The following is a 23,318-nucleotide window of genomic DNA, read 5'->3' as shown; positions in this document are numbered from 1 at the left end:
GCTGGGATAGCTACTGATCCAAAGAACTAGGGCTCTGAAGAGCCACGTGTGCATGAAGCGATGGTCGATCAACCAAACTGATGCTCCATTTATTCTGGAGGTAGCTGAATGCTGCGCTTGGCTGGTCTTTAGTACTTCCATAAGAAAGAATGGAGCGTTAGAGCACATGATTGACCACCATTCAATGCACACTCTGAAGAGCCCCGTTCCTTGTGATCAGTAGGGGTCAGAGAAGCTGGCTGGCCAGTGATTAAGAAGCTATCTGCTATCTAATGAACAGGGGATAACTTCCCAACTCAAGAAAGCTTATTTAATTTTTAACCTAATGCCTGAATGGTCTTGTTAAGCGAAAATGTTAAACTTTATAACTAATGTATGGAACTTTAAATATAGAAATCTGATTTTGGATAGTGTCTTTTTGAAATTTGCTAGCCCATACATTTGTCAGCACTGTCATCATTGCTGTATACGGGATTCTAATGCAGAGATTGGAGATTAAGTTTAAAGGGTTCAAATCCTGGACTTGAGCGTAAGTGAAGCTTTTAATCATAGCCACTTTCCCACTGGTGTTTTTTTGTTGGACTAGCTGTCATGTACATCTCAAGATGTGGACAAGATTCTGCACCCCAATGACCACAAGTCATGATGCAAAAAAAAGTGAAGATACCCATTTCGCCAACGTTTATCAATACTTTTCCCTTATTATTTATAATACTAAATCATGTTGTAAACTTTTTTCCCTTTTTCATAAACACACACACATACACACACTAAAGATAGTCTTTATATAAAAAAGACAGTGCTTTTAAAAAATAAAGGTGGAACATTAAAAATCCCAACCTGGAATTGCCGATAGTCAGGGAGTGGGTATTGCCTAGTGTCAGGAGAATGTTGCCGATACTCTATTAGAGGTGGCTGCCTGTAGTCCATAGGAGGAGGTTGCTGGTAATCAACTACTGGTGGATGTCGGTAATCTACCGGAGGCTGCCTGTAGTCTGTTGATGGCTGTCGGTAGTCTGTATAAGGTGGCTGCCTTATGTCTGGTTTTACATCCTGTCTGGCTTTTACTTCCGACCTGTAGCTAAATAAAGACAAAATATTAGTCAATCATATTCTACATAATAACTGTACAATAAAGCTAAGATTACAATCCTGTTGATTTTATAAACTGATTTGTAGCAACCAAAAAAATGGAAATGGTTATTCTCTTGTTATGAAATTGGTATAGTTACACAGGCTGAAAGTAAGCAAGTTTGCAACTGACTTGCTTTTTCTATCTGCTGTGGTTCTCCTTCTATGAGAAGTCTTACATTGCTTACAGCTTGCTGCTAGGAGGATCAACCACCAGAACCTGGCAGAGTATGCACAGTAGCCATATTCCAAGCCAAGATCTCAGTCAGCTCTTTCCAGCTGAATTATTTCTATAGAGCAGTTAGCTGCTCACCTTGTTCTCACTGTCAGATTCTGATCCAGAGCTGCCATTATCAGTCCTGCAAAATCACAAACTCCAGCCTGTACTCCTCAACAGTTTTCAGATAATTTCTCCTAAACACTGCTTACTTGAGCAAGTGGCTTAATCAAAGGCACTGCTATCGCTATATTCAAGTACAGGAATAAAAGTGTAGACTTCAGAACAAGCCACTGCCAGACTAGATGTCTCCGTGGCATGATAAACTCAACAGTAGGATGAAGCTACTGAACCACACATTTAGAATAACTCTCTAAATAACAACAGATCTAAGCATAAAAGGTTGCTGACTTTTCCTATATTGAAATTCTAATATTTGGTAGAATATTTTGTTACCCTCAATGCCATAGCCATATGTATATGAAGACATTAATGAATATTTTTTTTATTTTCAAACATCTGTTGCTTTCCCTATTTACATAGACATTTTAGTTTTGGAATGTCCTGCTGTCTCGCAATGTATATGTTAGATGATAGATTAAAGGAAGCAAAAGTAAATAAAAAAATCTGAACTTGGTTTACAGAAAAACAAAAGCAAACATTTCCTTTGCTCTAGCTATCTAAATTTTAATATAAATTACTAAATAGGAAAGCAAAGGAGCAAAGATTACTGCATTACGTCAATTCATTATCTTGTACCTGCTTTCATGGCCTTGTAACTGTAGTGGCTGTGGAGGTAGCGACTGCGCTACTGGACTATGTTGAGCTCCTGGACTCTGCTGCGCCATTGGGCTATGCTGCTGCGCCATTGGACTCTGCTTTTCTGAACTTGGTGCAGAGGCCGGACTGTTCAGTTCTGTGAAACCAATAAAATAGTTCAGTAAGTCTATTCACACTAGTGGTGTACCATCATTTTTTTTCATAACATTTCAAAAATGTACAAAATGGTTAATTCTGTATCATCTACAACTGATGTCAAATGAAAAAAAACAACAACTTTTTTTTCAGTTTCCTGTAATTTTGAATACTTCAGTTACAATTCCATCTTTCTATCTCTAAATTGTAGTGACACCTATACAGTATATCCTCAGACACATCGTTCCAATTATTCTGCTGAATTGTATTGACAGTTTCCATGGTTAATTTTACAAAAGCTATCCTACTGTACCTCCTCTCCTATTTTACAAATAAAAGCTTTACAATCTTTTTTTTTTTTTAATTATAGCCAGCACCTGTTCTTACCAAATTATTTGTGCAACATACATTAAGCTAATAAAAAAAGTGCTTAAAGAGTACCTTTTACTATACACACCGTAATGTGTCTGCAGAGGAATAAAACTTGACTCTTCATTGAAGTGACATTAAAAAAAAAGAAAATTAACTCCTTGATTTCCAGGTTTAAGTTGGTGATACTAGACAGTTTTCACTGAGGGCGTGAACTTCTTTCTCCCTTTATGATGCTGACCAATCAAGTAGGCAACAACACTCAAAGGAAAAAAAAGAACACGTCCCCACCAACGCTTAGAGCAAGTTTCTCAGTGCGTGAGATGTAGAATGACAGACAGCAGGATATCCTGGTCTAACCACATGCATCTGTCATCTGTCAGTGTGGGGAGACTGCCAGAAGGTGAGAATATCGCGATTTTTTATTTTAATTCTTTTTTTTTTTTAACAGGTATATGGTTCCCAGGGCCTGGAGGAGAGTCTCCTCTCCTCCACCCTGAGTACCAACCACACATGATTCACTTACTTCCCGCATGGTGGGCATAGCCCACCGCAATCCCTGCGATTCCGCACAAAGAATGAACATGCTGCATTTTTTTCCGGAGTGCGATTCCACTGCAGGAAAAAATGCAGCATGTGCGCAATAAATGCGGAATGCATTAAAAATGATGGGGTGCTTATGTAAGTTTTTTTCTAGTTTTTTTTCGGCGGAAAATGGCCCTATACAAGTTTTATCTGTGTGCATATTTAATAATATGCAACCACCCCCTTCAACAATTTATAGGTGTGTAAGTGATCATTTCATCAGTATTTTGCTCCTGTTCTGCTTCTACCGTTGGAGGCCTGCAGCATCCTGTAGTGCATTACTCTGTCTTTTTTCAGCTCTGTTTATAGAATTTTATGTCCTATTGTTTTGTTCATAATTTTAGTGTAGGGAATCACAAAACAATGAGAACCCTTAACGTGGGTTGCAAGTTTTCATATTTTGTACAAAATGTCAATCAATACCTATTACATATTATATATCTTATTTATCTAATGGCACTTTTTTTTCTTTCTTGCTAGAATTTATTTTATGAAAAGTAGAGGAAAAAAGAGTATGAACATATAAACCTCTAAAAATAGTTTTATTTTATTTATATTCATTAAAACAACACCATTACCCGTGTAGTGTGAACAAAAAATAATATGCAAATAACAAGGCAAGAAGGATCACCATATTGTTTTAATGTCAACAGGAGTCCTTCATCTTCACTAATGATGAGCGAGTATACTCTTTGCTCGGGTTTTCCAGAGCACGCTCGGGTGGTCTCCGAGTATTTGTTAGTGTTCGGAGATTTAGTTTTCATCGCGGCAGCTGAATGATTTACAGCTACTACCCAGCCTGAGTACATGTGGGGGTTGCCTGTTTGCTAGGGAATCCCCACATATAATCAAGCTGGCTAATAGCTGTAAATCATTCAGCTGCGGTGATGAAAACTAAATCTCCGAACACTAACAAATACTCGGAGGTCACCAGAGCGTTCTTGGAAAAAACCCGAGCAACGAGTACACTCGCTCATCACTAATCTTCACCAATATAGCTAAACATTAATATTCTTAAAATGCCCTATTCTTTGCCTGAACTGATACTGCCTATCACAGAGGTTGGCACCCTAGTATAGGCAGATTAGCTCCCCCGCTCGTCGTCGTATAGGCAGATTGTCTCCCCGCTAGTCGTCGGCTGTCCTTCACTCCCCTAATTATGCCCTGATAATGTGAGCTAAAACAGAGAAAAAGTTACAAAGCTAATTCAGAGATCTTTCTAACAACTATGGTCTTATCTTAGCCTGTGACTGCTCATCATGTACCTGCAGCTATTCTCTTTATCATCCATATATCAATCCTCCTGATGAACCGAATGTATGGAAAAACAAGATGAGGCAGTTTCCACAACCAATGCTAAGTCTTTTTTTTTACTTTATTTTTAGAAAGATCTCTGTATTAGCTTTGCTCATGCAGGACGTAAACAGGAGCTCACACACCTTCGTCTTGTGCGCACAAGACGAAGGCGCGGGATTACCTGTTTACTTCCTGGATTAAGTGGCTTTATGAATAAGAACCAGGAAGGGATGAAAAGTTGTAACAATGTCACATAGTCCTCCACCTTTTCATGTCTGTGCATAAGGCTGATTTTTCACATGTGAAATAAATTATTTGCATATCTACAGGAGTGTGCGGTGTATCTCTATCTGTATGATAGGGCAATGTCATTCAAGGAGAAGAATTACATCCCCCCAGTGAAAACGATCTGATAACACCGACTTGGATGTAAAGGGAATCTGTCAATAGATTTTTGCCATGTAATCTGAAAGCAACATGATGTAGAGAAGAGACTCCGATTCCAACAATGTGTCAATTACTGGGCTGCATTTTGCTGTTACAATATAAATTAGTGTTTTATCAGCAGGCAATTATCACTACAGGACAAACTGCCCTCTTGCCTGGTAGTCCAAACATTACTCCACCAGATTACCAGCTCTCTGTAACTATACAATGCACACAGAAATCTGTGGTGTGGGCAGAGTTATACACAGCCCAGCTCTGCGGGCAGAGTTATACACAGCTCAGCTCTGCTAGATCTGCAGCAGAGAAAACTGTGAGCACCCAGTAAACTAAGTGGCATTGCTGGAATCATGGTCTCCTGCTAGTGTCAGATTATACAGCAAAGGCCAGCTAACAGATTCCCTTTAAAGACAATCAACTCATTAGGTGGCAAATATTTTGAATGCCAACCCCTTTGCAACAGAGGCAACTTAAAAAAACAAAACAAAAATTGTTTTACTTTGCACTGCAGCCCTTATTACATGATGTGTCCAATTGAAAATGAAAAATTTGGTGACAGGTCGTCTAACCGTTTTATAGCCTGTTTATTAGTGATTAGCGAACGTGCTCAGATAACGTCTAATCTGAGCGTGCTCGGGTGTTATCCGAGTATCTTCAGCATGCTCGAATAATATGTTCGAGTCCCTGCGGCTGCATGATTTACGGCTGTTAGACTACAGCAACACATGCGGGGATTTCCTAACAAACAGCAACACCTGCATGTGTTGCTGCTGTCTACCAGCCGTGAATCATGCAGCCACAGGGACTCAAACATATTACCAGAGCACGCCAGAGATACTCGGATAACACCCGAGCATGAACGTTCATCACTACTGTATTATATGCCAAGTGTCATAAATATTTCTAATTGGTAAATAGGTGAACTTTCCTGACAGCTTGCCTTTCTAGAGAATATTTTTATTAACTTCCCATAGCAATTGCTGTTTTATGCTAATCATATCAAAAGTACAGTAATTGATATTATTATTATCACCAAGTTGCTTATAAACTCACAATCAATAAGAGGATTACTGCAGCTTTGATATATTGTAATCTCCCCTAATGAGGTCATCAAAATAAATTGCATGAAAAATAAAAGCAGCTACAAACCTATTTATGAGCATATTGCTATTTATTAGTACCAATAAATTTAAAGGGTTGGCCAGTAAAAAACAATTATATATGTATACGCACTTACTGTATAGTTAACTTATAGATCATGTCAACCAGTGAGACACCCACCAATTGGCAGAATGGTGCACTTATCTCCATTAGAATGGATCGGCAGCGTGCATGCCTGACACCTGCTCCATTCATTCTGTACTGCACTGCTGAGTGCAGAACTCGCTTTTTTTGGAGCCTATAGACAATGAATGGAACTGCACCCGAGATTGCGTGCTGACACCCCATTGTAATGGGGTTAAAAGTGCCCCATTTTGCTGATTAGTGGGGGTCCCAATAGTTGGACCTCCATCAATCTATAAGTGATCACATCCTGTCAATAGGTCATAACTTTGTTTAACTGGACAACCCTATTAAGGGAACATTCAAAAGTTGTCATCACAGAGATCATGATCTATTCCAAAAAAGATGAACTGATTCTTACCCTCCTGAGGGATGATGCATAGTGTAACACTTAACCCTGCATCTTTAATTAGTTTAACAATATCTGCATGAGGCATGTTGATGATAGATTGGCTATTCACAGCTAAGATCCGGTCTCCAACTTTTAACTTTCCACAGCGATCTGCAGGGCTTCCTTCAATAATTCGACCAATTTTATGTGGTACAGCTGTAAAACAATAATACCAGTCAGAATGTAGACTCTGCAACAAATAACAGTATAAACAGTCCATTTTACAATAAAAAAACAACTTTTTTTTGTTAATGTATCCTCTTAGCCACACATTTTTTTTAAAATCATTTTCAGGTCATCATCAGTTCAGGCAGTTGAAAATGTATTAATTATTCTTTTGGGTTTACCTCTAAAGGTCATGCCCTTTTTTTTCTCTTTCATTGGCTCACATTTTCTGAATTCTATTATTCACTGTCTCTTTTCCATGCTTTTGACACTTATGAATCTATGTGGTTCTCCTGAAGAAGTTGGTTTACTTTGAATTACTCCGTGATCGTATATACACCAGCAGCGCAGTAACCCATAATGCTTATGACCCTGGCAATTATATCTAGATCATGATCTAAATAGCTTACATCATGTTGATCAATCCCTCTCTCCCTCCTTGGTGGTTTTCTGTTCAGTATGTGGCTATCGTATTCAACTATATTTTGTGTATGAGGCATTTTTGTATAGAGATGGGCAAACCTGAACAGTAAAGTTCGGCGTCCGTATCGAAAAGCTACTGTTCGGGCATGGACACCGAACACGGACTTCACAAGGAAGTCCGTGTTACTGTTCGGGTACGGCTGCCCGAACACCGGTTGTATCTCATTCTGTCATGTGCAAACACCGCTTCTGATCACGTCAGAGAGCTGTGTTTCCCATGCTGTCAAATGATCATCAGCTGACACTTGCTGCCGCTAATAACAGCAAGCGCAGGAGCGGTGGATGGAAATATTCATTAGCTGCTCCTGCGATGTAAATAAATAATTTAAAAAAAAACTGCGTGGGTTCTCCTGAATTTTTGCTAACCAGCCAGACAAAACTCACAGCTTGGTGCTGCAACCCTCAGCTGTCAGCTTCAGCAAGGCTAGTTAGAATAGAGGGATCCTCACGCTGTTTTTTTAAATTATTTAAATAAATAATTAAAAGAAACAGCATGGGGTCCCCCCCATTTTTGACAAGCAACCTTGCTAAAGCAGACAGCTGGGGGCTGGTATTCTCAGGCTGGTAAGGGGCCATGGATATTGGCCCCCCATCCTAAAAATAGCAACCCACAGCTGCCCAGAAAAGGCACATCTTTGCCCTGCTCTTCCCACTTTCCCTGTAGCGGTGGCAAGTGGGGTTCATATTTATGGGGTTGATGACACCTTTGTATTGTCCGGGGACATCAAGCCATCGGCTTAGTAATGGAGAGGTGTATGGTAAATAAAGACACAGCAAGAATAAAGTCCTTTATTTGAAATAAGACTAAACACAGTTTTCTATTTTTATTTAAATGCTTAATTCCAAGGAAGGCCTCAATCTCCAGTAATAAAAGTAAAATAAAAAAAACAATGATATACCATACCTGTTCGTCGTTCTGTCCCATGTCGTAATCCATGTCTGGCGGATAAACAGTTTTCAACCTGGACGGTGCCAAGATGCGACTGTCCAGGCTGAAAACCACTGGTGAATGAGCTGCTGCGAGCGCAGCCTCAGAGACAGGTGGTGACGTCATTGAGGCTCTGTTCCCAGCCGGGCTGAACTGCTGAGACTTCAGTGATATCCCCGCTAGCACCTTGAGAAAAATTCTCACTGTGCTAGTGAGGATGTCACCGAGTTCACAGCAGCTCAGCCCGGCTGGGAACGGAGCCTTGGTCTCTGAGGCTGTGCTCGCAGCAGCTCATTCAACAGTGGTTTTTAGCCTGGACGGTGGATTACGGCATGGGACAGAATGACAGACAGGTATAGGATATTGCTTTTTTATTTTACTTTTATTACAGGAGATCGATGGCTTTGCTGTAATTAGGCGTTTAAATAAAAATGGAAAACTGTGTTTAGTCTTATTTCAAATAAAGGACTTTACTCTTGCTGTGTCTTTACTTACCATACAGCTGTAGGATTAGTAATGAATAGGTGTCTTATAGATGCCTCTCCATTACTAAGTTGTGGGCTTGATGTCACCGGACAATACAAAGGTGACATCAACCCCACAAATGTTAACCCCACTTGCCACCACTACAGGACAAGTGGGAAGAGCCAGGCAAAGCTGCTAGAATTGGTGCATCTAATAGATGTGCTTTTTCTGGGCAGCTGCTGGCTGCTATTTTTAGGATGGGGCAATATCTATGGCCCCTTACCAGGCTAAGAATACCAGCCCCAGCTGTCAGCTTTAGCAAGGTTGGTTGTCAAAAATGGTTGGGACCCCACGCCATTGTTTTAAATTATTTATTTAAATAATTAAAAAACAGCATCGGGACCCCTCTATTCTTGATAATTTTGTGTGGCTGGTTAGCAAAAATACAGGGGAACCCACGCCATTTTTTTTAAATTATTTTTTTTACAGCGCAGGAGCGGCTATATTCCTATTTGCCGCTCTTGCTCTCACTGTAATTAACTGTAGCAGGTGTCGGATGTTGAGATCAGTTGTCCCATCAGCTGACACCAGTGACCGGAGGTAAAGTTTATACCTCCGATCACAGCTGAGCACTCCTGCTGTCTTTTGACAGCGTGGGAACCACGGCTCTCTGACCACCGAGGATGATTTCACCGGCGATCAGAAGCAGTGTTTGCCGCGCTGTCATGCACATGACAGAGTAGCAAAAACTGGATGTTTGGGCCCTCCCCATTTAAGTGAATGGGGTCTGGGTTCGGGTCAGGGTACTGTTCTGGTACCTGAACCCGAACTTTTTGTAACTGTTCGGCCGAACCCGAACACCCAGATGTCCGTCCATCTCTATTTGTGTACTGAATTGTTTTTATAGCTTTGAAGACTAGCTCATTGTATTGTATTGGTACTGTATAAGGAAGCAGTATGGAGTTGAACCTAAACACAAAGTCCGGTAAAGGGAATGGGTTAGGAAGGTCCTGGGAGTAGTCAAACAAAAGTGGGTATTGAAAAACTTTTCACTGATTAAATTTATATGTTGGTGTCTCAACTAAGCGTAAATAAGCATTGCCAATGGACCAAACGTGGTCTAGGGACATGCGATGGTGCCAAAAGCAAATCTATGGGGTTGGTGGAAAGTGGAAACTTGTTGTGAACTCTGTGTTCAGGCTCCCTCTTGTGGTCACTGGTGGTATGGTGTGACTTTTGCTTTGGGCTCCCCCTGGTGGCTTTGTCTGTTATCCTGCTGGTCTCTGGCTATCAGCTGGTTCATTATCCTCTGGGAGGTTCCTATATAGCTCTGTTTTACTTCCACTTGTTGCCGGCTGTCGATGTAATCAGTGCTACTCAGATTCTTTCTGACTACCTTGCTCCCAGTCCATCCAGGACAAGCTAAGTTTTGTTTGCTCATTTTTTGATCAGCAGTGTTTATCATGTTTTCTGTTCCAGCTTGCTAAAATGTAATTCCCTCGCTTGCTGGTTGCTCTAGTGGGCTGAGTTTCTCCCCACACACCGTTAGTTGGTGTGTGGGTTCTTGAAATCTCAGGATGGATATTTTGTAAGGGTTTTTTATTGATCGCTTAGACCCCTGCTCTATTTTTCTGCTTTCTAGTACTAGTGGGCCTCTTTTGCTGAATCTGATTTCATCCCTATGTATGTGCCTTCTTCTTACCTCACCGTTAATATTTGTTGGGGGCTTCTATATCTTTGGGGATTATTTCTCTGGAGGCAAGCGAGGTCTTTCTTTCTCTTTAGGGGTAGCTAGTTCCTCAGGCTGGCTCGAGACGTCTAGTAATTTTTTAGGCACGTTCACCGGCTACCTCTAGTTGTGTTGGATAGGTTCAGATTTGCGATCAGTCCAGTTACCATCTCCCTAGAGCTCGTCCTTAGTTTAGTCACTTGCTGGTCTATTTGTGATCCTCAGCCACTAGGGATCATAACAGAAACTACCCCATGTGCAGTAGATAAATTGTGCAAACGAAAGTTTGGTTGAATGGGCTAATGGTATTGAAACTACTAAAAGTGATGGTAGGATAAGAAAAGCGAGCTATGGAGAAGCACAAATGGTGTAGAAAGTGCCAGGGATGAACTGTTGGTATTGTCACTGAAAAGCCCAGAGACAGAACAGAAAGCAAAAGCTCTATATGTGGGCTCAGGAATTGGCACAGAGAGGCTATGAAAAGTGTAAGTGCACAGTATAACTGATGTAGGACCATAACTGGATCAAAGCACTTGGCTGTACAAAGGAAAACCAAAGAACAAAGAGCTACCAGAATATTTACACAACTTATGTGCCAGCGGACAGGGAAAGCACACCAAATAACTACAGTGGCGGTCTTATTCAACAGTCAGTACAGAGAGTGCTGAAGAAATGTCTTCTGAACTGTTGGCCTTGAAGGTTAAAGTTTTAAAAGATTTAATTTTCTGTTGGACGGTGCCTAAAAATGTACAGTATCCCATGCAAATGACAACCAAAGAAAAAATGAGACGAGTTGTAAGATGTGGTCAGGAGTCTTCCGCTTCTGTTCTATACATGCTGTTGTGCTAAGACAGTTTGTATCTTTTTATATGTTTGAGATTTTGCGTTTCTGCTCTGCACATTTTTAGAATGTGAAGGGACAAAATGTTACATAATCATTTCTACAGTACTAAGTTTAAATAATATGTAAAGGTCTCTGCTTATTATAGTGTTTTTGCTTCAATTTTGTAATCACACATTGTACATTAACACAAAGTATTTAAGGTAGCAGATATTGAGAGAAACTATTACATTTACATGCTAGCCTTGAACATCAATTGCTTTAGAAAAAAATTCATTCATCAATGCTTTCCTTTGTAAGGCACACCACAGAATTATTATTTTTGACAGTTGACTTAACAGATAAGAACTCTCAGGCTGACATTGCACTCAGCATGCTTATTTAAGGATAAATCAAGCAGGAAGCAAACTCTTTTGTAATCCTGAAATATTTGTTGTAGGCCTAACGGATTATCTTATGACAAAGTGATTGATTTAAATTTAAGAATAGTTCTATAGGCAGGACATTTACTGAAGAAATGAACTCCCATAAGTATTCAATTTCTTTTAAAGATATCTTATGCTCTCGCAAATTGAATACGGCAGTAGGAGCCAAGAAGGGAAATTTGGTATTGATGACATAAAATAGGAAACCCACTGACTGAAAATCCATTTTATGTGATGGTTATAAGACAGAGTTACAAATTTACATACAAAAGCCATGCTCAGGAGAATAGCTCAATTTAATAAAAAACCTATATAAACACTTATTAATAAATGAGCCCTAAGGATGAATTATTCCACAGTGGAAAGTCTTGTCACGTTCGGACATGTTCAAAGCATCCTCCACAGTCATACAAGCTAAGTGAATGCAACACAGATAACCATCTGACTTCTGGCCACTAGTTGGATATAACAGTGATGTTCTCTGTGCCAGAAGAGAGAGTTAGGAGATTATATAATTTGGCTCAGACGTAAGGGTACCGTCTCACATAACGATTTACCAACGATCACGACCAGCGATACGACCTGGCCGTGATCGTTGGTAAGTGGTTGTATGGTCGCTGGGGAGCTGTCACACAGACCACTCTCCAGCGACCAACGATGCCGAAGGCCCCGGGTAACTAGGGTAAACATCGGATTACTAAGCGCAGGGCCGCGCTTAGTAACCCGATGTTTACCGTGGTTACCAGCGTAAAAGTAAAAAAAAAACAAACAGTACATACTCACATTCCGGTGTCTGTCCCCCGGCGTTCTGCTTCTCTGCACTGTGTCTGCGCCAGCCGGAAAGCACAGCGGTGACGTCACCGCTGTGCTCGCTTTCCGGCTGGCCGGCGCTCACAGTGCAGAGAAGCAGAACGCCGGGGGACAAACACCGGAATGTGAGTATGTACTGTTTGTTTTTTTTTACTTTTACGCTGGTAACCACGGTAAACATTGGGTTACTAAGCGCGGCCCTGCGCTTAGTAACCCAATGTTTACCCTGGTTACAAGCGAACGCATCGCTGGATCGCTGTCACACACAACGATCCAGCGATGACAGCGGGAGATCCAGCGACGAAAGAAAGTTCCAAACGATCTGCTACGACGTACGATTCTCAGCAGGGTCCCTGATCGCTGCTGCGTGTCAGACACAGCGATATCGTATGGATATCGCTGGAACGTCACGGATCGTACCGTCGTAGCCACAAAAGTGCCACTGTGAGACGGTACCCTAACATCATCTCTGCAGCCAACGCATGACTGATATTTGATTGCAGTGGTCAATTGAAATTCCCCACTGGATGGTAACATGACAGGCAGGGCTTGACCAATAATGGTGCTTTGCTTAGGGTTTTTATTGGCAATGAACAAAATATTTCAGATACATGTCACAAGACTAGATTAACATACTGAACCAGTCAATTAGTCTATGAATTTATTTGGAGTGGGAAGAAGTGTGGCATAATTCTCATTGACATACCAATAGCAACCATTAATGAATGAGTATTTAAATCTTTATCATCTGTGTCCCCCCATAATACAATTAAAAGGGGTTAGCCAAGACTGTGAAGGATGACACCAGAGAGCTCAGGCAGCATTCCACCGCTGCCACCACATATGATGAACCTGCATCTAGCCAACCCAATTGAATTCACTATTACATCAGAGGGATCATGTGGTATGGTCGACTCACTTGCACCATTACGTACTGCACCCCCCCGGGTACATGTACAATCAGCTTGGCACAGTTTTACACAGACACCCCCCTGCCCACACATGCCAAGTGAGGCATGGGGTGTGAGAGGATATTGCCCACACAGTCGCTGATGCGGCACCACACTCGCTCAAAACCCTGACCGGCTGAGAGGCTTCTTTCACTAGCACTAGTGAAACAGAGCCTTATCAGCCTGGTAGGTCTGCCATCAGTTCCTCGTTAGAAATAAGCCCGGTCCATTAACGGGATTATATAGGGCCAGAAACCAACCCCGGTAGCATGGAAAATTAAAACTGAGAACACAGACGTGGGGATTCGTGGACTGAGATTAAATAGAAGCCCAAGGTTAAATTATATATTTAATCACCTTAACGACACACTAGACAATACACTATATACACAATACATATACAATGCTAAGACATGCAAATACAGATGAAGTACAAAAGATCGCTGGATGGTGGCAACCACATGGGAAGTGTGGGGCGCCGATGAGTTGGAAAGACACCTGGGGATCTGCAGTAGACCACCGTGCTTGTCATTGTTGATCTGCTATGGACGCCAGCTCATGGAGATGATGATTTTTGCTACGCATAGCAGGATGAAGCCCTGCTAAGTGTAGCACAAGTGATCGGATGATCACAGCTTCAAATCTCCTAAGGAGACTTAATTAAACCAGTAAAATATGTTAAAAAAAAGTTTTTTTAAATATTAAAAATGAAAAAGATATATAAAATGACCCCCCCTTTGCCCCATTCAAAATAAAACAATAAAAAAATACACATATTTGGTATTGCTGCATTCAGAACTGCCCGATCTATCAAGATATAAAAAGAATGAATCTGATCGGTAAACGGTGTAGCAAAAAAAATAAAAGCCAAAATTAAGCATTTTTGGTCACCGCAGCCTAGCGATAAAATGCAATAACAGGCGAACAAAACATCATATCTACCCCAATTTGGTATCAATAAAAACGTCAGCTAGATGCGCAAAAAATAAGCTCTCGCCCAGCCCTAGATCCCGAAAAACAGAGAAGCTACTGGTCTTTTTTTTCTACAAACTTTGGAATTTTTTTTCTCTACATAAATCTCTATATAAAAAAACCTATACATGTTTGATATCTGCAAACTTGCAATTACCTGTAGAATCATAATGACAGGTCATTTTTAGCATTTAGTGAACATGTAAAAAAAACAAAACCAAACAATGTTGTTTGCAATTTCACAGCACTTGGAATTTTTCCCCCTGTTTTCTAATACACCATATGGTAAAATCAATGGTGTCATTCAAAAGTACAACTTGCCTTGCAAAAAACAAGCCCTCACATGGCCATATTGATGGAAAAATAAAAAAGTTATGGCTCTGAAAAGAAGGGGAGCAAAAAACGGAAACGCAAAAACAAAAAAATCCCAATGTTGTGAAGGGGTTAAAGTGGAAAATCAAAGAATCTTAGCGAACCCTATCAGCATGGTCAATTATATTAAACTAGCTGAGATAAGAATTGATAAAACTGCCAAACTGGTGGGATTTTTTTTGTAAGTGTTTAGAGTATGAAGTGAATGTTGTGGTTGAAGTAAGACATCTAATGAAAGGGAATCGTTGTCAACAAAAGGTGTCAGAGGAGGATGACAAAGTACGTTCTGTCAATCAGGCAGTGCACAGGCAAGCATACTGCAGCCAAATATTACACTAATATTCCAACTAATGTGTCCGAACTCACAACTCCTTCAAGATTACCACAGAAGGGCTATAACAACAGAAGACCAGTTTGAGTATAATTACTCGAGAGAAAATGAGTAACCACTAAAATTAAACCACCAAGCAGTAATAAAACATTGCTTGATCAGATGAATCTAAATTTCTATTGCAACATACTGATTCAAGGGTTAGAACTTGACGCAAGCAGCACGATTTGATGAACCCTTACTGTTAAGTCATAATAGTTCAGGCTAATGGGAGTGTAATAATTGTTTGGAGAATGTTTTATTCTGATACCTGTTTATGGGGGTTTGGACAATAAGACAAATGTGCATTCTGGCTCACCAAGTTCATTGCTTCACAGAAGTGGTTTATCCTGTGGTAGAAGAACATGTTCAGCAGGATAAAAGTACTGGTCATATAGAGTGGCCTGAAAAAGTTTGGGCATCCCTGGTCAAAATTACTGTTACCGTACTTTCATATCATCATATCATATCATAATCTTTATTTATATAGCGCCAACATATTCCGCAGCGCTTTACAGTTTAACAGTTTCAAACACAACAGTCATAGGTAACAACGTTAACAATACAGTAATAAAGCAAAATAAGACAAAATAAGACAACCCTGCTCGTGAGAGCTTACAATCTACAATGAGGTGGGGGAGATACAAAGTACAGGTGTGTATTTACAATGATGTATTTACAATGATGGTCCAGCCATCTTCAGGGGGTGGGGGGTAGATGGAGATAGTGAATGGGCTACACACATAAACATAAAATGATTTTGATTAGTTAATGTGGTAGGCAGCTCTGAACAAATGTGTTTTGAGTGAGCGCCTAAAACTATACAAGTTGTGGATGGTCCTAATATCTTGGGGTAGAGCATTCCAGAGGATTGGCGCAGCACGGGAGAAGTCTTGGAGTCGGGAGTGGGAGGTACGGATTAGTGCAGAGGTTAGTCAAAAGTCGTTTGCAGAGCGCAGTGGTCGGCTAGGCCGATAGACAGAAATGAGAGAGGAGATGTAAGGGGGTGCCGCACTGTGGAGAGCTTTGTGGGTGAGAACAAGTACTTTGAATTGTATCCTGTAATGAATGGGCAGCCAGTGTAACGACTGGCGAAGAGCAGACACATCCAAGTAACGATTAGCCAGATGGACGACCCTAGCTGCCGCATTAAGGATAGACTGGAGAGGGGAAAGTCGAGTAACAGGGAGGCCAATTAGTAGAGCGTTACAGTAGTCCAGGCAGGAATGGATTAGGGCGACAGAGAGAGTTTTTGTTGTCTCCATGGTGAGAAAAGGGCAGATTCGGGAGATGTTCTTTAGGTGTAAGCGGCACGAGCGGGCAAGAGATTGTATGTCGGAGGTGAAGGAGAGATCAGAGTCAAACATAACACCCAGACAGCGCGCCTGCTGCCGGGGTGTTATTATGGTGCCACCCACGGAGAGGGAAATGTCAGATTTAGGGAGGTTAGTAGAAGGCAGGAGCAGAAGAAGTTCAGTTTTGGAGAGGTTGAGTTTCAGATAGAGAGCGGACATGATGTTGGAGACTGCAGACAGACAATCAGTGGCATTCTGTAGTACAGCGGGGGTAAGGTCAGGGGATGACGTGTATAGTTGTGTGTCATCAGCGTAAAGATGGTACTGAAAGCCAAATCTGCTGATGGTCTGTGCAATTGGGGCTGTGTAGAGGGAGAAGAGAAGGGGGCCAAGGACTGAGCCCTGAGGTACCCCAACAGTGAGAGGAAGAGGAGATGAAGTGGAGCCAGAGAGCAGAACACTGAAGGAGCGTTCAGAAAGGTAGGAGGAGAACCAGGAGAGAGCAGTTTCCTTAATGCCTAATGACTGGAGCCTAGAGAGTAGGAGAGGGTGGTCAACAGTGTTGAAAGCTGCATAGAGGTCGAGGAGAATGAGCAGAGAGTGGTCACCATTACATTTTGCTGTCAGAAGGCCATTGGTCACCTTCATGAGTGCAGTTTCTGTCGAATGTAGGGGGCGGAAACCGCACTGTGAAGGGTCTAGGAGGGAATGAGTGGAGAGGTAACGGGTAAGGCGGGAGTAGATCAGGCGCTCCAGGAGTTTTGAGATGAAGGGGATATTGCAGACCGGTCTGTAGTTGTTTGTGCATGATGGGTCAAGGGTGGGTTTTTTTAGAAATGGAGTAATGATAGAGTGTTTGAAGGGGGAGGGGAAAATGCCAGAGGAGAGGGAGAGATTAAAAATTGTAGTTAGGTGAGTTGTGACAACTGGAGAGAGAGACTGGAGGAGGTGTGAGGGAATGGGGTCGGTGGTGCATGTAGTCGGACGAGAAGAGGAGATCGAATGTAGAGAGTGAGCCAGGGGAGATGCAGGGAGGAATGGGAGTCATTGCACTTGGTGTCTGGGAGCGGATTTCCTGATGGATATTGTCTATTTTCTCTATAAAGTGGGAGGCCATGTCATCAGCACAAATGTCTGTGATAGTGTCTTGTGCTTTTGGCCTGAGGAGGGAGTGAAAGGTGTTAAAAAGTTTCTTGGGGTTGTTGGATAGTGAGGAGATCAGGGTGGTATAGTAGGTCTGTTTGGCGAGGTGAAGGGCAGAGTTATAGGTTCTTAACATAAATTTGAAGTGTGGGAAGTCTTCTGGTGTGCGAGTTTTCCTCCATAAGCATTCAGCACTTCTAGAGCATTGCTGGAGAAATCGGGTTTGCGATGTGAGCCAGGGCTGTTTTACTCTGTGTTTGGAGGTTCTGAGGGTGAGGGGCGCTACTTGTTCAAGGGTGCTTCTAAGAGTGTCGTTGTAGTGATGTACAGCCAGATCAGGACATGAAAAAGAAGAGATTGGGGACAATGATGAGTGTAAGGAGTCTGAAAGTGTATGAGGGTTAATGGCTTGTAGATTTCTGAATGTGTGATAGGTAGGAGTGTGCTGGGGTGGGTGAGGAATTGTGAGTGTGAAGGAGAGAATGTTGTGGTCAGAGAGGGGAAGCGGTGAGTTATCTAGGTAGGAGATTGAACAGAGCCGGACAAAGACCAGGTCCAGGGTGTTACCGTCTTTGTGTGTTTCAGAGGTTGAGAGCTGTGAGAGGCCTAGAGAAGTGGTTAATGATAGAAGCTGGGATGCAGATGTGGAAGTGGGGCTGTTAATGGGAATGTTGAAGTCTCCCAGGATAAGGGACAGTTGAACAGTTAAGCAAGTTGAAGATTAATAGATCTCTAAAAGGCCTAAAGCTAAATATGACACATTTCCTTTGTATTTTAGGCAAAAATACATGTTTTCATCTTTTACATTTTAAAAATTACCAAACTGAAAATGGGCTGATGCAAAAGTTTGGGCACCCTGCATGGTTAGTACCTAGTAGCACCCCCTGTTGCAAATATTACAGCTTGTAAATGCTTTTTTTTTTTTATAGTCAGCCAAGAGTATTTCAATTCTTGTTTGAGGGATTTTCATTCATTCTTTCTTAAATTTCTTAAGATTCCTGGGTCGTCTTGCATGCACTGCTATTTTGAGATCTAGCCACAAATTTTCAAGAATGTTCAGATCAGGGGACTGTGAATGCCATTATAAAAGCTTCATCTTGCGCCTTTTGAAGCAGTCTATTGTGGATTTTGACATGTATTTAGAATCATTATCCATTTGTAGAAGACATCCTCCTTTCAACTTTCAGCTTTTTTACAGACGGTGTTCAGTTTGCATCTATAATTTGTTGAAATTTAATTGAATCCATTCTTCTATCTACCTGTGAAATGTATCCCGTGCCATTGGCTGCAATGCAACACCAAAGCATGATTGATCCACCCCCTTGCTTAATAGTTCATGAGCTGTTCTTTTCCTGAAATTCTGTGCCCTTTTTTCTACACACATACCTTTGATCATTGTGGCCAAAGAGTTCTATTTTATCCTCAGCGGTCCACAGGACTTGTTTCAACAAAGTTAACAGGCTTGCTTAGATGTCCTTCTGCATGTCTGATGCTGAATTTTATGGTGAGAAAACAGGAGAGGTTTTTTTCTGATGACTCTTCCATGAAGGCCATATTTGTGCAGGAGTCTCTGAACAATAGAACAATGTATCACAACTCCAGAGTTTGCTAAATCTTTTTGAAGGTCTATTGCAGTCAAGTGGGGGTTCTGATTTGCTTCGCTAGCAATCCTTCAAGCAGATCTGACTGAAATTTGCTTGGTATTCCAAACCTTATCTTGACCTCCATTGTTCCTGTTAACTGTCATTTCTTAATTACATTTCGAACTGAGAAAAGGGCAACTTGAAAAAAGCCTTCTCCTACCTTGTGGGCCTCCACCATTTTTATTTTCAGAGTGCTAGGCAGCTGCTTAGGAGAACCCATGGCTGCTGCTTTTTGGCACAAGGTTAGAGGAGGCTGTTTTTTTTTATAAAGCTGGGAAATTTGCATCACATGGCCTTTCCTAGTGATGATGGAGAACAAACCATAACCTTAAGAGGTTAATTAAGATCTGAAACCTTGGTCAACGTTATACAAGCACACAAATCTCTAAGGTTGCCAAAACGTTTGCATTGGCCATTTGTAATTTTTAAAATGTTAAAAATTACAATACATATATTTTTTGTTGCCTTATAGAGATCATTTCAACCTCAACTTGGTTAACTGTTCACAATAACAGCAATTTTGACCAGGGATGCCACTGTAATTGTGGATTGGTTTCCGAGACATGACAGCATATTTCTTTGCTTCCCAGCTTTTACAGTTCCCACATATCAATATTACAGAGTATCTTTGGAGTACGGTACAGCAGACCTTTCTGAGTACCTTGGAATAATACCAGCATCTAATTTGGGTCAACTCTGAGAAGCTGTCCTGTCTGTATGAGTCAATATTACACAGAAATAATTCAAGATATAGTGCAATCTATGCCATGATGAATTGCTGTGACTCAAAAGGAGAATGGTGGGCCAAATCCATATAAAATGGGTGTCACTAATAAAATGGCTTTTCAGTTTAGCTAACAGCAGCAGTAGTAGTAAAGATATATTTGTATGTATATTAGGACAAGCCCACACCATGTTGCATCTTGTTAAAAATTTCAACATTATATAAAATGAAAGAACTCGCTGCTCTTAACTTCCATGGCATACAATCCAGGATAAGCTTGGATCGTGTTCTTCACTTGGGCAGTTGGTAAGAAGCAAAATATTATTTTATGTCCCGTCGGGGTCCCTGCTCTCGGTCCGCTCGCAGCCACTCGGTCTCAGTCCCTGGCTCCCCTCCTGCTGCAGCTTTCAGGTGCGCAGCCAGCAGGTCTCCACGTATGACTCTGAGGGCGTTGTCATGGTTCCCAATGGCAAGGGAACGTAAAAACACATAAGTAACGAACGAGCTCTCAGGTGATGGAAACTCGAGTTGACCGTGAGCTAAATCTACCACACAACTAACAGTAGCCAGGGAGCATACCTACGGCTTCCTATATGCCACGCGCCAGCCGGAGGACTAACTACGCCTGGTAGAGGAAGAAACAGACCTGGCTTACCTCTAGGGAAATACCCCAAAAGATGATAGCAGCCCCCCACATGTAATAACGGTGAATTAAGAGGAAAAGACATACACAGTATGAAAGTAGATTTAGCAAAGAGAGGTCCACTTACTAGATAGCAGAAGGATACAAAAGAGGACTTCACGGTCAACTGAAAACCCTTTCAAAAACCATCCTGAAATTACTTTAAGACTCCTGTGTCAACTCATGACACAGGAGTGGCAATTTCAGCCCGCAAGAGCTTCCAGCTACAGAGAATTACAAAAACTGCAAACTGGACAAAAGGTACAAAACAAAAGGACAAAGTCCACTTAGCTGATCAGCAGACTAGTAGCAGGAACATGCAACCGAAGGCTCTGGTTACAATGATGACCGGCAAGGAAATGACTGGAGAGCAAGGCTAAATAGGAAACTCCCAAACACTGATGGAAGCAGGTGAACAGAAGAAGCAAAGTGCAAACAAGTCACCAGTACCACCAGCAACCACCAGGGGAGCCCAAAAAGCGGATACACAACAGGGCGTGTGCTCTGGGTCTCTTAAAGAGACAGGGTGCATTTTTCAAATATGCTCCGAACCAATGATTGAACAGTGAGTACTATTTCTGGCTCCTCTGCCATAGAGGAGGTGCCAGAGCAACAAGTGCTTACTGTTGCTAGCTTCCGGTTCCTTGTACTGTCATGCCTGCATTCTGTCTGTGTACCGTCAGTCTAATCTGAACTGATTGCTGTTCGGTCAGTTTTCTTATATTTACTTCTCCATGCTGTGATTTTAATTACATCCTAACACAGTTGGTTCTGAGCTTCCTATAAAAGCAGGCTTTACCATGTTATTAGCCATAGGTAAGTGTTCACACTAGGCAGTCAGCTCAGTTACCCATCCGATCTGAGATTACCTTGACGTTTGGTGGATGGGCTCACAACTTTTGGCCAAATCTTGTGCCAAGAATCTCATGTGTTTTTTCATAAATTTCCCTAGCCATTATGCTATTCACATTTCACATATTGCACATTTCCTTGCCTTAGCACAGTAAATTTTGAGTGCAGCCACTGATCTATTTGCTATATGACTTTTTTGGTTATGCACCAGTTCAGATTAGATTGCTGTTCGGTCAGTTTTCTTATATTTACTGTAAAATCCAATAATAATATATAATCACTTACATATGGATAATTACATGAAATCATATAAAGAACCAAGGGTATAGGGAAAGTGTATGATACAGTTTCTGAAGGTCTTGTCATTGATCATCTGTCCTCTGCATGTCAGAAGCTAGAGGGTGTTTGTGAAGCCCAACCTATATTTGGATGTCTAGTGTTATTTCTAGCCGATAAACAAGTGTAACTAAGATAAGGAATATTCTGGAATCTACTTTTATGGTATAGACCATTGGCATGGAACTGGTTTACCTTATATGGATATTATGTAGGAGAAAATAGAAACCCATGAAAGTCTATGGGACGGATTTGTATATAAACCGTCTCTTCTCAGCATATGGTAGAGTCCTCATACCTTGAGCCTCTCTACATGGACGAACACATCATCACACAAGACCATATGTAAGATCTCTGCTTGCTTTCATTTTCTTTTTAACCTAATACTTGAATTTGTGTAATGAACTTATAATTTACTTTTTCTTCATTTTTGTAATCACTCTTTTTGAATGGACATTAAATGAGTTCTGTTTTATCCAAACAATTCTATTTTTACTTTTCTTCCCAATCCTCACTAAGATACATTTTTTCTAACATTTTGGCGAGCCTTAGCCAGATCTGATTTTTTGTCTTTTCTGTGAGGAATTTCAGCCTTTTCAGGGGGGAGTTTGCTAAAACACCTGTTTTGAGTTGTTAAAAGGCACAGAAATTCTACTATATCGTGTTACAAAAGTCAGACTGAACCTACACACAGAAGTGAGGATACGTGATGCAAGTCCCATATACGGAACTCTGAGGAATCCATAAAGACACAGGAGGACCCTCCATTGACGATTGGATCATTCCAGGAGGAAAAGAAATTTCCATAGGTAAGAGAAATGGAGTTTATCCATGAATTCTCTAAAAAGAGTAATATACAGTTTCAGTTTGATCATAGCCATACAAACGCACAGTTATGGTCTAGTCTGTATAATCAATGTGAAGCAGAGAATCTTAAAATTGATAAGAGGTTTTTTTCTATAAAAAAGTTGCAAAGGAAGCTTCAGAATGTAATGCACATGGTCCGAGTGTACAATAATTTAGTTTTTGATAAAACTGAAACACAGACACAAATATGTACTGTCACACAAGACATTGATCATACTGACATACAAGGTGTCACACAAGAAGCTGATGGAGATTACTTTGACTGTCCAAATTGTTTGATATTGTCTGAACATATTGAACAATTGGAAGATCAAATTGATACCAGAACAGAATTATTGTCCAAATTGAGACAAGACATTAAAAAAGCTTCTGTTGTTACACGATCAAAAGACCAAGAAGACAATGCTGCATCATTTATACCTGACACACAAGAATTAGATGAATCAGTAGATTTACATGCAGAAGAATTGCAACGGAAAAAATTCCATGACAGAGCTGCACGCATTAATCTAAAAATACACGATCAGTTAATGAAAATTGCAAAAGACATTCCAAAATTCAATGACAAGATGGATGCCTTTTACAATGCAGACATTTTTGAATCAAACACAGACAAATACAATCTTAATGATGA

The 23,318-nt window shown here is 41.0% G+C and overlaps 1 protein-coding gene across 18 annotated transcripts in view; it reads right to left on the bottom strand.

The window, feature by feature from the left end:
- MAGI2 (membrane associated guanylate kinase, WW and PDZ domain containing 2) overlaps positions 1-23,318 on the bottom strand; it is a 1,417,815-nt gene that overhangs the window by 114,241 nt on the left and 1,280,256 nt on the right. For all 18 annotated transcript variants that reach the window (XR_013215731.1, XM_077264697.1, XM_077264691.1 and 15 more), the window contains 3 exons: positions 6,603-6,788; positions 2,108-2,264; positions 841-1,081 (listed from right to left, as the gene is read on the bottom strand). Coding sequence is in view for 17 of the 18 variants with exons in the window: in XM_077264697.1 (XP_077120812.1) it covers positions 841-1,081; positions 2,108-2,264; positions 6,603-6,788 (584 nt within the window). In the remaining variant the exon portion in view is untranslated. The remainder of the gene's footprint in view (positions 1-840; positions 1,082-2,107; positions 2,265-6,602; positions 6,789-23,318) is intronic.

This window comes from Ranitomeya variabilis, chromosome 5, assembly GCF_051348905.1.
Source record: "Ranitomeya variabilis isolate aRanVar5 chromosome 5, aRanVar5.hap1, whole genome shotgun sequence".
NCBI classification, from domain to species: Eukaryota; Metazoa; Chordata; class Amphibia; order Anura; family Dendrobatidae; genus Ranitomeya; species Ranitomeya variabilis.
This window is presented reverse-complemented; position numbering and strand designations above follow the sequence as displayed.